The 15,856-nt window shown below is 43.3% G+C and overlaps 1 protein-coding gene across 1 annotated transcript in view; it reads right to left on the bottom strand.

Annotated features, from left to right (window-relative positions):
• The window catches only part of AFG3L2 (AFG3 like matrix AAA peptidase subunit 2), a 47,598-nt gene extending 33,340 nt beyond the window's left edge, over window positions 1–14,258 (bottom strand). Inside the window, exons 1-6 of the mRNA XM_058556781.1 lie at window positions 13,977–14,258; window positions 9,078–9,177; window positions 8,570–8,647; window positions 6,103–6,209; window positions 5,802–5,954; window positions 3,369–3,443 (exon numbers count right to left, since the gene is read on the bottom strand). Coding sequence (XP_058412764.1) covers window positions 3,369–3,443; window positions 5,802–5,954; window positions 6,103–6,209; window positions 8,570–8,647; window positions 9,078–9,177; window positions 13,977–14,093 — 630 coding nt within the window. The 5' untranslated portion in view covers window positions 14,094–14,258. The remainder of the gene's footprint in view (window positions 1–3,368; window positions 3,444–5,801; window positions 5,955–6,102; window positions 6,210–8,569; window positions 8,648–9,077; window positions 9,178–13,976) is intronic.
• Between the last annotated feature and the right edge of the window lie 1,598 nt (window positions 14,259–15,856).

Raw genomic sequence — 15,856 nt, 5'->3', positions numbered from 1 at the left:
TGAAGACAATAAACGCTCAAAAAACTCTAAAAGAAACTTTGGCCTTCCCCCTAACTGCCTAAAAGAATTTAAGATAGAAGGCCTGTTCCAGAAAGGAGCTAATACCAGGAGATAACTATAGCATAATATAAAATAGGTGTGATAAGAAAGGCACCCACAAGACCATCTTATCAAAATTCTGTGTCCTGGGCCACATCGTCAAACATTTGCTTTTCCATCTCCATCTGAATTACTTTCCTCTCCTTTGAAGTCCCAAACCACTACCCCCAACATGCTCCTTTGTCTTTAGCTGAAGATGCTCTTTAACCTGGCAGCTCCGCCATTTTGGCAAGTTACTCAGCTTTTCCTGGGTCTCTCCCATGTGTACATGTTATAAAGCTTTGTTTGATTTTCTCCTGCTATTCGGTCTCATGTCAATTTAATTTGTAGCCCAGCCAGAAAGGACCCCGAGTGGGTAGAGGATAGTCTTCCTCCCGCAACATTACCCACCAGTACAGACGTATTTCACATTGTGCTAGTGTTTCCTAGCTGAATATCAGCCCTGACTCTTAATGTCCCCATCTGACAGATGAGAAAACTACAGGGGTGACTTCACTTGCCCACGGTTACACCTCTAGTAAGAGGCTGGAACTGAGCATAGGCAGTCTGGCTCCAGGCCCAGGGACCCTCATCACCACGTCACACTGCCTCTCTTACACAACCATGAAAACACTAATCATAACAACTCACATTTATGGACTTTTACTATATACTAGACCCTATTTCAAGCACTTTGCAAGTATCAGCCGCATTTTACAGCACAAAAGACTTAGTTCCTCCTTTAACCTGCAATCGCTTAAAAAATTTTTTTTTATCAAAACAATAAGTCTATGATATAAAACTCAAGACAATTCGAGAGTAATACATCATCCCATATTTCTCCCACCAACCAGTGTTACTGAGTGGGGGATATCACTGTGGTATGGCTCTCCACATATCTAAAAACAAAAGACGGAGAGTAAGTTTTATAATATAACAATAGTTCTTGGTAAGTTGGTCACTGACAAAGCTACAAAATTCCTGTGGCTACAAGCCCTAAAACATGTCAATAATAGATTAACCACGTGATGGAGCATTCCCTTACTTAGCACCTACTCTCAACTGGGCAATATGTTAAATGCATGACTCCACCAGAGTCAGGGCGGACCAGCAGCAGGGAGATTTTGGGGATGAGATCTAAATAAGAACCCCTGGGGGTGGGGTCCAGCTCTCTAGATGATTCTCATGCACAGTGAAGTTTGAAAACCACCACTTTCATGATCTCATTTAAGCACTAAGCCCTAAAAGAGCATTACTGTCGTTCCCTTTTTTTTTTTTTGTGAGGAAGATCAGCCCCGTGCTAACATCTGCCAAGCTTCCTCTTTTTTTTGCTGAGGAAGACTGGCCCTGGGCTAACATCCATGCCCATCTTCCTCCACTTTATATGGCAAGCCACAGCATGGCTTGCCAAGTGGCATGTCAGTGCGCGCCCGGGATCCGAACCAGCAAACCCCGGGCCGCCGCAGCGGAGCATGCGCACTTAACCACTTGTGCCACCGGGCCGGCGCTGTCGTTCCCATTTTAGAGATAAACTGAGGCTCAGGGGAACTAGGCCATATAGCTAGTAAAGAGTAGAGCTCAGCTGAAGCTCAGTCCGTCAGACTCCAAAGCCTGTGCTTATACAGCACAGCACGGTAATTAATATCGCTACTCCATGAGCAGTAGGACACTGAAAATCTTACGTCCATTTCTGAAAGCTCGAAATAAACAAGCAATACATATTCTCTGTACAAAACTAAGGAAATACAAACATAAAGAAAATAAAAAGTACCTATAACCTCAACATCCAGGGATAAACGCTATTAGCAATTTTGATTCCATCTCTTCAAGATTTCATAATATCCCTTTACAACCTTGAAATACATGTACCATTTGAAAAGAAATTAATATAAAACATTAACTGTAATATAAAGGAGAAATAGAAAGTAATCTATAATAAAATGGTATGAATTTCAACAGGTAAATGCTCGTACATGTCAATACTAAATGTAGAAATTGCCTTCTACGGACGAGTACTGCCCTACTGAGAGCCACTGCTCCAGCAGGGAGATGAAAGCAGGGGAAACGAAGAGTCCCTGCTGTTACTGAGGTGCCCAATGTGGACATTTATCTATTTCTAATTTTATGCTCTATAAACAATGTTTTGGAAGATGTCCTTGTATAGACATCTTTACGTGCATCCTTAATTATTTCCCTAGGATATAGTCCTAGAAGCAAAATTACTGAGTGTGTGCATACTTTCAAAACTGCTGATATATATATACTGCCAAACTGTCCTCTTGAAAGGGAGTGCCAATTTAATTCCCAGCACTAAAACTCTGAGGAATAGTTCTGAGAAAAAAAAAAAGTAGCACGGTTATTAATGAACATTTCACCATAAGATAAAGAGAACAGGGGAAAAAATCAGGACAATTAAAATAACTTTCCAAAAAGTGACTGAAATACCAGAGCCATATGACTTTACAAATATTCTCATATTTACTGAAATGCTATCAGACAGAGAGAGATGGTAACCATCAGTTCTAGTTTTCCTTAAATGTTGCCCCATCCAGGCAGGATGACTAGGAAATGGTTGAACAAAATCATCCAAGAGAAGAGATGCAACCTGATAGAGAGGTCTGGCCCTGGGGGGTGGTCTTAAGACTGCAGGACACCAAGCGACTAGGGATAGGTCCAGGGGGTCAGGCCGAGAGGAGAACTAGGAATCACCTGGGAACTTTATCTGCCCCTCTCATCTCCTCTCCCCAATAATCCCCTCAACCCGGTCTACGGTCTCTGGAATAGAGTTCAAACTGGTTGGGCACGAAATACAAATTATTTTAAAAATAGGAGAAGAAATGGAAATTAAAATAATATAATATTACAAAACAGTTGGAAGAGATGATCAGAATGCTTCTTAAACTGATTGGAAAAAAGCTGTCTCAAGACATAAGCAATTCTGATTTTAACTTTTTCCTAACCAAACAACTGTTTTCTCAGTTTTGAAAAATCACAGATGATACTGGAATACTGAAAACTGGGATTTCACTCACTGTTTCCTAAAGGTAGAGCCAAAACGATTACCAAAACCAAACAAAAACAAAAACAACTGACCCAATCCTTCTATCACAATTACATATACACAACATTCACACTGTCATCCGTTTGTGAAGATTACAACTGTTGCACTGCCCAATTCTATTATATCCTGTGAATAGAGCTACTGCAATGTGAGGGAATGTGTGCTTTTCAGCTTTAAATCTGGAAAGTTAATTTACAGCTAATTCACATCAATTAATAAAATCATTTACCCCATCAACAGGAGTTTTTCCTGGTGTAAAAGTCACTCGAACAAAACGCTTGTTGACGACTTCCAGTCTGTCTACCTGGAATTTTAAAAAGTTAAATATTCAAACAAATTTACAGAAAACACTCGAGATATTCTTAAGCTCATTTAAAATGCACAGGATATTTCACACATACAAGGAATAATGAGTAACATAAGGATGCTCCATGTTCCCCCCTCTGGCTAGAGAAATAAAACATCATAGACGCGGTTGAAGCCCCCAGTCACACCCTGTCCCCAGAGGCAGCCACTTCTGCATAGGTGCTGACCGTCCCAAACCATGTCCTAGTACTTGTGCCACATGCAGACATAACCCTAAATGGACACTCACTTTTGCCTGTTTTTAAACTTAATTTAAAATGGTCTTGTTTAGTATATATTCTTCTACAATCTTCTTTTTCTCCCTATCTTTATATTTGTGAGGTTTACCCACGCTGACATGTCAGTTCTGCAGAGTATTCCACTTTATGAGCCCAGCCCAAGTTATTTATCCATTTTCCTGTTAAGAGACATTTAGGCTGTTTCAAAATGTTCACTATCACAAACAATGCTGTTACAAACATTCCTGCATATACCTTCTTGGACACATCTTCAAAAATGTCTCTGGGACATGTACCTGTAGACAGATACAGTAAGGCTGGGTTGCAGGGTACACATATCTTTACCAGACATTGCCAAATTGCTGTCCAAAGTGGCTCTCCAATTCACATTCCCTGGCAAAATATTCCTATTGTTCTACATCCTTACTCGCTATTATAAGAATTTTTAATTTTTGCCACTCTATGGGTATAAAATGGTTTAAACTTGTTTTTTTCTGTAACCTCCTAACCATACAGGATTCTTAAGAACACTCTTAAAATCATCATCCCAAGGCTTCTGACTGACGTGGAGCATGAGCCCATGACCCCTTTGGCAGAGGCTTGTTTCCCGCTGCTGTCTGCTTTGGCAGGAAGTCTGGAAGGTATGAGTCAAAAATGGAAAGTTAGGGAGCCCCAGATAATTCCAGGAGGAGCTGGAACGGGGGACTGACTGTTCCTAAAGGCAGTCAGTCCAGAGAGGAATGACTGAAGTTCTCTACTCCCCATAAAACTGTTGGGGCAACGGCAGACTGATTCCAAGAACCAGCAGGGCAGAAGGCGTGCAGCTGTGGAGAATCCTCCCCAAAGATCTGCCGCCACACTCTGAAGGATGGCTGCAGCCCCTCCACACAGACATGAGTTACTTCTTAGAAAGCAGGCTCCCTACAACACCTGGGAATTAGACATATCATATCCTTGCTTTCATGAGAGAAATACTTGCTTCAAAAATCTGAGTAGAGGGCTGGCCCCATGGCTTAGCGGTTAAGTGCGTGCACTCTGCTGCTGGCGGCCCGGGTTCGGATCCCGGGCACGCACCGACGCACCACTTCTCTGGCCATGCTGAGGCCGCGTCCCACATACAGCAACTAGAAGGATGTGCAGCTATGACATACAACTATCTACTGGGGCTTTGGGGGGGGGGGGCGGGGAATCTGAGTAGATAATCATTCCCATTTTTCCAATCCTCACCTTACTGTACAACCTTTAAAAATAATTTTGGATTCTTTATACTACCTCAGTTAGTATTAGTACTTTATCTTTACATTATCCACTTCATTGATGAAAAATCCAGTCTTGAAGGGTTAAATAACTTCCCCAAGGTTACACAGCAGGCCTAATCCTGGTTCTCTTATTATCACTTTATTTCATCAATTCTAAGATGGACGTTTTTCATATTTTAACATCTCAGAAATTGGGACACATTTGACAACTGACGTTATTTCATAGTTTAACTGGCAGCTTACTAAATTTTTCTTAGTAATACATAAAATAATGTGTCTTACAATCAACAGCATCTTCAACATGTTGAAATAGGGTCTTACAGGGTAAAGACCCAGCCAGTGGTGACAAAGGCTCCCACGCAGCCCTACCCGAGCCCTCACTTAGAGCCCGTCTGCTCTCGTTTAAACACTCTGAGTCACTTATTCACAGCCCACAGGACACTAAAAGCAGTAAAGACCTAAAGAAGCCGGGAGAGGCTGGCACACTACAGCAGGGAGACGAGGCAACCGAGGGCACACGAGGAAATGATGAAGCAGACAGAGGACTGCCAGAGCAACAGTCGGGAGTGGTCGTTCCTAAACTAGGCTCTGGTATGAAGGTGAAATAAAAGGATTTTGTGGTAAATTTTGGGACTGTTGGGTCAAAACAAACAGGTTTTTTGGTTGCAGTACTTTCCAGCACTAAAAAAATCCAATACAATAATAGTAATTTTACGATGGACAAGCTTGGCTAACTAGTTGACTGTTTTTTTAATTGGTCTAATCTACTGAATTGCACGTTTTGAACCACTACAGACACCAATCCCATAAAATACTTACTACTCCTTTGGAAAGATAGTTATTGACAAAGTCCTTCCATGTGATTTCTCTCCCAGAGCTCTTGAACAGAAAGTAAAACATGACTCCACCCCAAAACAGAGCAGTCCAGAGAAAGTGCATCCTGAATTCCTTGTCATCCCATGGAAAGTCACCCTGGACAAAGAAGAAGACAGTTTCTGTGAAGTGTCACAACATGATCTATGCTATGTTGGACACAAATCTCTCCCAATGCCATTAATGCCTCCCAACCTTTTCTGGGGCCACCTCAGAGCCCAAAAATTAACACAGTTTGAAATCAAACCTTCTGAAACCTGGACCACCAGTGAGAATCATCTTTCTTGCCACCGCGTTTTCCACCACCACCAACTCCTCCTCCAGAAGGGCGCGGGGTAGCAGCTGGCTTTGATTCTGTTCATAAACAAAGAGTGTATACAGCAGCACAGCAGGGTTTTATATCTCTCAACAATGTTTTCATTAATACAGTTTAATAAAAGACATTGCAAAATACATTATGGCCAACTGATCAGCTACTAAATAAAGTACTATGAGGAAGGATGAGACTAATACAAAGAGTTAACATTCAAGGAGGCTTGTATCTATAGCCAGTGCTACAGATACATTATCTCATGAAATCTGCACAATAACCCAATAACCTACTACGTATACTACAGTTACGTGCCGCACAACGACATTTCAGTCAACAACAGACTGCATGTACGATGGTGGTCCTATAAGATTAGTACCATATAGCCTAGGTGTGTAGTAGGCTATATCATCTAGGTTTGTTTAAGCCCACTCTGTGATGTTCATACAATGATGAAATTGCCTAAGGAGGCACTTCTCAGAACGAATCCCCGTTGTTAAGCAATGCATGACTGTATACCCATTGTACAGACAAAGGAATTGTAGCTTAAGTAACCTGTTGAACAATTTGTTGCAGTGTCACCTGCAGTGCAGGTGACAGAGAGTGAGTGACCACGTTGGGATTTGAATGCAGGTAAGTGAACTCCTGAGTTCCCACTTGAAGGTAAAAAGTAAGTGCTCCTCTTTCCCACTCCCATGAAGTGAACACTGCTAAGAGTTTCTTCTGAAGGAAAGACATGATTTTGATAACTGGCAAAACAAACAAACAAAAAACACAACAACAAAAAAACCTCACCCACATACAGTTAGTTTGCAAGAATCTGAAATTAGTCACTGTTACGGGTTGAACTGTCTCCCCCTAAAAATTCATATGTTGGAGTCCTAAGCCCCAGTAATCTTATTTGGAGATAGGGTCTCTACAGAAATAATCAAGTTAAAATAAGGTCATATGGGTAGGTCCTAATCCAAAATGATTGGTGTTCTTATAAAAAGGAGAAATTTGTACACAGACATGCACAGAGAGAAGGCAATGTGAAGAGACAAAGGGAGAAGACAGCCTTCTACAAGCCAAAAAGAAAGGCCTGGCACAGATCTTTCCTTCATGACCGTTAGAAGGAACTAACCCTGCCAACACATGGATTCTGGACTTGCAGCCTCCAGAACTGCGAGACATACATTTCTGTTGCTTATGACACTCAGCTGTGGTACTTTGTTATGGCAGCCCTAGGAAACTAATACAGTCACTAACATCTTCCTTTTTCCCCCCATTTCTATATCCTCTCAAAGACCCATAAATGCCATTCTGTCTTCAACTACTGCGAAGTCACCCCTCTACTGTGCAGGATGGGAGGCTGCACCACCCAGTCAAAACTACATGGCACTGTGGCTACCTGACATGTTCACCCCACCGTGATGCATATAAGGAGCTCCTGCACCTCTGTCTTAAATGAGGAATGGTCTGAGAGAGGCAAGCCCTACCTGGAACAAGGCACAGTGCTGGGAAACAAAGAGTATGCACATTTCTAAAGCTGCCTGACAATATTCCATACCTCTCTGGGACAAAATAACATATACACAAAAGGTATCCAACAGGTTGTATTTAAAAAGTGGACCTATTATCATTAATCTGCCCCCAAATCAAGATTAAAAGACTACCTACCATGCCGCTGGGCAACAACGCAGATGTCACCTATGTCACCAATGCTCCAATCAGCCCACACTAGCCCTTCTCCCTTCCCTTGTCCCTTGGCCTTGCTTTCATTCCTTGAGCTTTGAGCATATATTTGTCTCTCCAACTAGATCCAAGTTCATTTAAAAACAAGGACTGTATTATATCTTTCCTTTCATTTCCCTAAAAAGAAAGGATGCCAATTGAATGTCAACATGTGCCAGGAATCGTGCTAAATGCTCTCACACAGGTGAAATGGGGGCCAGGAAGCTCAGGGCCCACACAGTCCCCTCAGCTGCCCAGCCCTAAGAAACCCTCTCTGAATCCCTAAGGTAAGACAAGGCTCTGAGGAACAATTTGAAAAACACTGCACTATACCACAATATGTGTTAAATAAACTGCATGTATTAGGTTTCTAAGATTTTTCTCAGTGGTTTAAATTAAGTGTCAAATATATATATATATTTACCAAATATGCAGTTAAATGAGACTGATATTGATCAGTCAGTATCTCTAAGGTGACCTTCAATTACTTCAGTTTGAAAAATGACAAGAAAATATGAACAGAAAACTAAGGTGAAATGAAATACAGGGTCTGTAGAATTTTATATGTATTGTAACCTACAGTTTCAGAACTGCCTTAAGATAACACTTTCTTTGTTCAGTGAAAACTTTCACCAACATCATATGTTAGGGGAAAACAGTAAGTTCAAACACAATCTTTTTAAAAAGGTACCTTTCTTTTCTCCCATGACTTCTTTAGGTTCACTAGCTTTTTTTCCATTTTTTCCATTAGGAAAGTATTTTTCAAACCCTGTTAGAAAAGGAAAAAAAAAAAGCAAATCCTCAAACTAAAATTCATCAGGTTTTGTGTATGTGTGTTCGTTTTTAAAGCAGTTGATACATCATTAAAAAGCATAAGCTAAAAGTATAACATTTTTTGCATAGGAGTAAATCAAAGTCTAAATAATATAGTTCACAGCCCAGAGATGTAAAAGAAAAAAGTCCCATTTGCACGCCAATTTCATTACCTTACCTATAAAAATGTTACATGTGAAGGTGACATATTTTCATTACCACATCAACAGGAGGTAGGGGATGGATTATAGGAGGAGACAGAGGTTAAAAGTCAACCTGGTTAAAAGTCAACCTGAAACACCTATGAACCTGCTTAGTGAACAGGTGCTGACAGCATGGCTCTTTAACAGGAATGTAGAACATTATGGTCACATCTAAGTGTTTACCTTTTGGAGGTCGAGAACAGAATCTTTGATAAGCGGCAATTACATCTGTCAAAAGAGAATTTCTGCTGGTGGCTGCTTGAGTTGTAGCATATCGATAAAGCTGCAACATGATATATAAATAAAAGCATCAAGGTTATATCAAGATAAAGATTTTAAAAGAGCTTCATTTATCAATCATAAAGGGGATGAAATGTTTCTCCCTCAACATGTGGTTACAGACTAGCACAGAATGACCCCCCCAAGAGATGACTAAGGTTGTCTGGAACTGTACCACTCGACTCCAGCAACAGAACCAGGAGACATAAATTACCATCCAGAAGACAAAAGTACTTCAAAATCAGACATAAGTTAGAACTGCAGCCCAATTACAATTCCCTGCCAACACATTCACTTTGGCATTGTTTACTTAATCTGCGGTATTCCAAAGACAAACTCTGCCACAGAAAATCTGCTGCTTCATGCTGACTCATTTGCAGGGTCGATAATACTGCAAGAGTATTTACCTGAAATTACAGAACAATGCTGCTCATAAACAGAATACTAAATTTATCTTAGTTCAAAGATAAGAAAGTTATGGTCCAACATCACTAATAACTCTTATACTAGTAATATTTGCTAAAGATATTTGCTATATTGTCACCCCAGTGAGAACCCTGGTTGTACAAGTCCCATTAGGATACATCTCTGCTCTAAATAACATGTTGCTAAAAAGTTGCTTGTAAATACAGTCTAGATAAACCGAGGTATAATGTAAACAAACTGAAGAAGCTCCCTATTAAATTTTTAGCTGCACAATTAAAAGCGACCAATGGCAAGGTGCATCAAGGGGATATATCCAAATTTGGCAGTGAAAAAGTTCAAGTAATCTTAACCTTTTGCAAAGTGAAAATTCACCACCACTTTTTGGGAGAAGAAGTTTTTATATACAGATGAAAAAGTTTACAGTGAAGTTCATCTGTATTTGCATCCATCATCATTTGCCTCCTTTATGTCTGATGAGAAAAACAAAAACATATAAAACCATTTCACATCCACTAGCATGGCTATAATCAAAAAGACAGAAAATAACAAGTGTTGGTGAAGATGTGGAGATTTTAAAGCCCTCATACACTGCTGGTAGGAATGGGAAATCATGCAGCCGCTTTGGAAAAGTTTGGCATTCTCAAAATGTTAAAACGTAGAGTTACCATTTGATCTAGCAATTCCACTCCTACACAAGAAAATTGAAAATATATGTCCTCACAAAACTTTGTACATTAATGTTCATAGCAGCATTATCCACAATAGCCAAAAAGTGGAAACAACTCAAATGTCCATCAACTAACAAACAGATAAAATGTGGTATACTCACACAATGGAATATTATTCAGCCATAAAAAGGAATGAAGTACTGATAAACGCTACCACATGAATAAACCTTGAAAACATTATGCTGAGTTAAAGAAACCAAACAACAAAAAGTCACATATTATATAACTGCATTTATATGACATGTCCAGAATAGGCAAATCCATAGAGACTAGATTAACAGCTGCCTAGGGCTGGAGGAATAGTTGGGGAGAAATGGGGAGTGACTGCTAATGGTTACAGGGCTTCTTTTTGGGTGATGAAAATGCTCTGGAATTAGTGGTGATGGCTGCACAACTTTGTGAATATACTAAAAACCAGTGAATTGTACACTTTAAAATGATGAATTTTATGGTATGTGAATAAGAAATGTCATCTAAAAAACAAATTAAAAAGAACTGATTTAACCTCAAATTAATACACAATTCTACGCAGCAAAGTAAGACAGAAACACTGACACTGTTCTTGATTGACAGCAATGCTGGTCTGAGAAAATTTGGAGCTTCTGTCATTAGGCCCTCCCTGACCCCTGGGAACACTTGGCCTATGAAATAACCACTAATAATGGATAAAAATGTATCATACATGAATAAATAAAGTTTTTCCAATGCCAAATCCACTAAGGGTGTAGATTAAAATGACCTGTTATTCAAGCTGGACAAGGCAACAAGTCACACCGATTTATTGAGCCATCTACTCCACACCAGGTGCCGCCAGGCAGTGGCAAGTTCACAGGGCAGTCAGAACCAGTCCCTAACCCTAAGAAACTTAGAAGTGTAAAATCAATTACAGAATAGTGTAATATGTAAACAATACAGAACCTCTAAGTATAAGGAACAGAGGGAGCACAGAAGAGGAAGTGATTACATGTTTAAGGGACCTAGGAATGTTACAAGAAAAGTGACATCTAGCCTGGGATTTGAAGGACCTATAGTACACCAGGCAGACAGTGTCAGAACTTTTAGTTTTGTTAAAGCTGAAAATGTGAATTTTTTGCAGGATGATCTTCAATCAAGTCTCACGATATTAGGAGCCTCAGTTACGCACCTGTAATGGGAGAAAACCACTCTGCCTGCCTAGTTCTCAGGGATACTACTGTGAGCATTAAATATAACAACATATTAAAAAGCACTTTTTGTAAAAGCACTTTTAAAATTGTACGGCAATACCTAGATTTAAATGATCATTTCCAATTATTCCGAAAGCTATTTGAGAGCAAGGGTTCTTTATATCACCATATAAAGCAAGTCTTTGTCACAATAAAGCTTAGTACAGAACTGGGCACATGGCATGTAGTCCATAAAGGTTTATTGCCTAATAAGCCCCCTTTAAGCTCTATTTTCAAATTGTGTTGACCTGGAATACCTGTAGCAATAATCTCTGCGACCACGTTTAACACTGAGGTTGTTCTCTATCAAAGAACCATCAATGAAACTTTTCTCCTCCGCATATCTAATCTAGGCCCTTTCAAAGAATAATATAAAAGACAACAATTCACAAAATTTAAGTTCAGAGCACCTCATTTTACAGGACTAGCTTTCATGCTTGACAATACGAGCACTTTTTATTTGCTTTATCATCAGACATATTCCTCTGAGCGTAATACCTGAGAACTGACATCTCACACATCAAAATCTTTTCCCCAGGGGGCCGGCCCCGTGGCTTAGCGGTTAAGTGCTCGAGCTCCACTACTGGCGGCCCGGGGTTCGGATCCCAGGCATGCACCGACGCACCGCTTCTCCAGCCATGCTGAGGCCGTGTCCCACATACAGCAACTAGAAGGATGTGCAGCTTTGACACACAACTATCTACTGGGGCTTTGGGGAAAAAAAGGAGGAGGACTGGCAACAGATGTTAGCTCAGAGCCGGTCTTTCTCAGCAAAAAAAAAAAAAACAGGAGGATTAGCACAGATGTTAGCTCAGGGCTGATCTTTCTCACAAAAAAAAAAAATCCTCAGCAAAAAAAAAAAGAGGAGGATTAGCACAGATGTTAGCTCAGGGCTGATCTTCCTCACAAAAAAAATATATATATATCTTTTCCCCAGGAATCTCACTGTGAGAAGTACTTCAGTCTCTGACCTTTAACAGCAGCACGAACCTAAAGGAAAATCTTTTCCATCAGACTCCCTTTCAGGCAGCACAGTAATGCCCCGATGTCTCCATCCAGATCTTCAGAGCACTACCAGGGAATATATGTCACGGACCCCCAACAACCAGCTGTTGCTGTCAGAGCAGGGGACTTCCTTATACCTCAGCACTGATGATTCACAGGGACAACAGGCCTTTTAGATAAGATCTCTGACACAAAAACTGCAAATTTACAAGGCAGATCTCCACCTGTTCATTATATGTCTGAGACCAATATTCACTAGGGGCGAAAGGAGAGGGATTAGAGCAAGGTGACATGGGAAAATGGATGCAATGCAAGAAACTGAAAAACGGCCTAGCGCAGGGCAGCATGGAGTGGGAAAGAGATGAAGATAATCCAAGACTGGCAAGGGAGCTTCAAAGAGTAAAAATTACAAATGCAGGTACTATTAATACCCCATTTTAAGTGGAGAGGCTGAGATAATTTCCTCCAGGGCATTTGGTTAGTAAGGGGCAGGTTCCTGTGACTGACTCCAGGGCCTTAATCACCATGCTCTCTTGCCTGTACCTGTGTACCTCTAGGTACACCAGGACAAGGCTGGACTCTAAAGAACTGACAGCCAGCAAGAAACTGTGTCACCGAAATAGCTGACATCGACTCACTACACGAACCTTTACTTGACACAGATGACTGCCACGGCTGTGTCAAAACAGTGTCACCACTTTAGAAAAACTATTACCATCGCCCAGTCGTGTAGAGCCCTGTATCTGCTGCTTACCAACAACACAGTCTCTACTATGACATTATTAACAATCGTAGTTAATGTTTATTAGTATTTAATATGTACCAGATACAGAATGCCGGCAACAGCCCCATTCAAGCAGCCCCATGGGAAAATGGAGACTCAGAAAGGTTAAGGAACTTAACTCCAAAACCTGCGCTTTCACTACATTATCCTCATGCTGCCGACTCTTACAATAGATACACCCAATATATGCATTCTACTTTCCAACGCCACGAAAGCAGGTGAAACGACGGCAACCAATGCCGGAAATATGACAGATAAATTCCTTAACTTTCTCAGGTCTCAGCTGCCTTATCTGTAAGACGGGTTCGCCCTGAATGAAGTCAGAGGACCCTCCCAGAGGACAACCTCGGAGTTCCCTGACGCACAAAGATCTGATTCCATTGGAGAGGCATGTTTTCAAAGTTCCAATTCGATGCCCTGGGTTTGACACGCACAAGCGTGCTCACGGGACCACGGGGCACAGGATCTGAGGCGCAGGCGTCCTGGCACTGAAAGGCAGCGCACGCGGCCCCATCACGCGAGGAACCCGCCGCGCACACCCGGCCCGCCGTGAACGCACCCAGGGGCCGGTGACCTTGACGCCCTGCTCTCGCGGGCCGCAAGCGGGCCCGAGGGCCGGGCCAGGGGCGGAGGGCGCAAGGCGCCCAGGACTCACCGTCTGGAGACAGGACCGCTCGGTGAGGCCCACGCCGCCGCCAGGCACGAGCAGCCGGGGCAGGCCGCGGGGCCAGCAGGCGCCCCGACCCCACAGCAGCAGGCAGCGGTGCGCCATGGCCGCCGGCGCGGCGCACTCCGCCGGGAACGCTGCGCAGGCGCGGCTCGGCGACCTGCAGGCGGGCGGCGACAGGCGGCCTCGGGCAGCGCGGGACGGCCCGGAGCGGAAACGCCGCGAGAGAGCACTGCAGGCCCACAGCTCACGGGCGAACCCACGCTCTGGACGCTCGCGCCTTCTCCGACCCCGCCCCTCCCCGGCGCGCTGACGTCAGCCGTAGAGTGGGCCCTCGGGCCCAGGGCCGCTTCTCCGGCTGGGCAGCGTCCTCGCTCAGTCTTGCCTGGAGGTGGGGCCTAAGGGGAGGAGCGTGCAGGGCAAGCGGCGGGCGGTGGGCGGGGCTGGAGGCGGGACCGAAGGGATGAGCGCGGAGGGCGAGAGGAGGGCGGGGCGCGGGCCTGAGGGCAGGAGCAGCCAGGAGCCGCGGAGAGGGAGTAGCAAAGGCTGCTGGGACCGCAGACAAAGGGACCTTTCCCTGGTCAGGGCGCGAAGCCATCTTCGACATTTTAGGCATACGCTCTCTCACTAAGTCACTTGTCAAATACTTTATTGAGCGCCTAATCAGTGTCCGGCATCATCCTAGGCTCTGGAATGCCAAAACACACATCCCTAACCTTAGGAGAGCAAGGCAAAGAATCACAAACCAGTGAGTGAGCTAAATGCAATAATAAAAGTGTTGGGACTGTGACATCTAGCTTGGGCCCATCAGGAACCGTTTCAAAGAGAAATGATTCTCAGAGAATAAGGTGAGCTCTCCAGGCAGCGGAAACTGCAGTTGTTTCCCGCACTGTGACTGTGAAGTAGAGAGAGGACATCGGAGCCAAGTTTTAAATCTCAGCTCTGTCTTCTATTAGCTCTGCCAGTAGTATGTATGAGATGAATGGATGGTCAGGCAGGAGATGAGGCTGAGGATGGATACAAAGGTGGCATCAGAAATTTGTTCATATATATACATGTACACATAGGAGAAAACTGGAAGAACAGATATTAAAAATGTTAATGAGATTTCTCATCTGTCAGAATGGCAAAAATCCAAAATTTTGACAGCTCACTCTGCCTGCCAGGCATTCTCAGAAATAACTGGTGGGGGAGGAAGTCAAGATGGCGGCGTAGGCAGACTCTGAACTCACCTCCCCCCGCGGACACAGCCAATTTACAACTGCTGGTGGAAAAATTACCCCTGAGACAGAACTGAAAACTGGATAAGAGGAACTCCTGCAACAAAGGACAATCCTAATTGAGGTGGTAGAGGCAGAGACTCCCTTCTGGAGAGAAAAAATGCCACCTTCACAAGCTGCCAGCTTCAGGGCCGCCCAGGAGCAGCCCACAGGTACGCAGCCTCCCTGGAGGAGCAGGGCCCTGAGCCGGGGAGCGCCCCCGCTGTGGGCATTTTGTGGACCCAGCACAATCGAGAGGAGTGGCGTAATATCTGACTTTGCCTGCTACTAAAACATTGGGGCGTACCCCCAGAAAAGCTGGTAAACAAAGAAATTAAAACCAGCTCTTAAAGGGCCCACGCGCAAACTCACCTGTTTCAGAAAGCAACCTAAAATCACCAGAAAGAAAGGTGCACAGTGCTTTGGTGAAAAGAGACTCACCTGATAGGCCCTGTGTGCATCTCGGTGAGAGGTGAGACCTCCCCAGGGACTGGGACATTGGCGGTGGCCATTGTTGTGGCCTGGCGTGGGCGTGCTGGCACAGATGCCATTGGAGTTCTCCCTGGGGCCTGCTAGCCCAGGGTCTGCCCCACCCGCTAGAGCACCGAT

Source organism: Diceros bicornis, chromosome 16 (genome assembly GCF_020826845.1).
Source record: "Diceros bicornis minor isolate mBicDic1 chromosome 16, mDicBic1.mat.cur, whole genome shotgun sequence".
In the NCBI taxonomy this organism is placed as follows: Eukaryota; Metazoa; Chordata; class Mammalia; order Perissodactyla; family Rhinocerotidae; genus Diceros; species Diceros bicornis.
The sequence above is the reverse complement of the archived record's forward strand: the minus strand, read 5'-3'. Positions and strand labels throughout refer to the sequence as shown.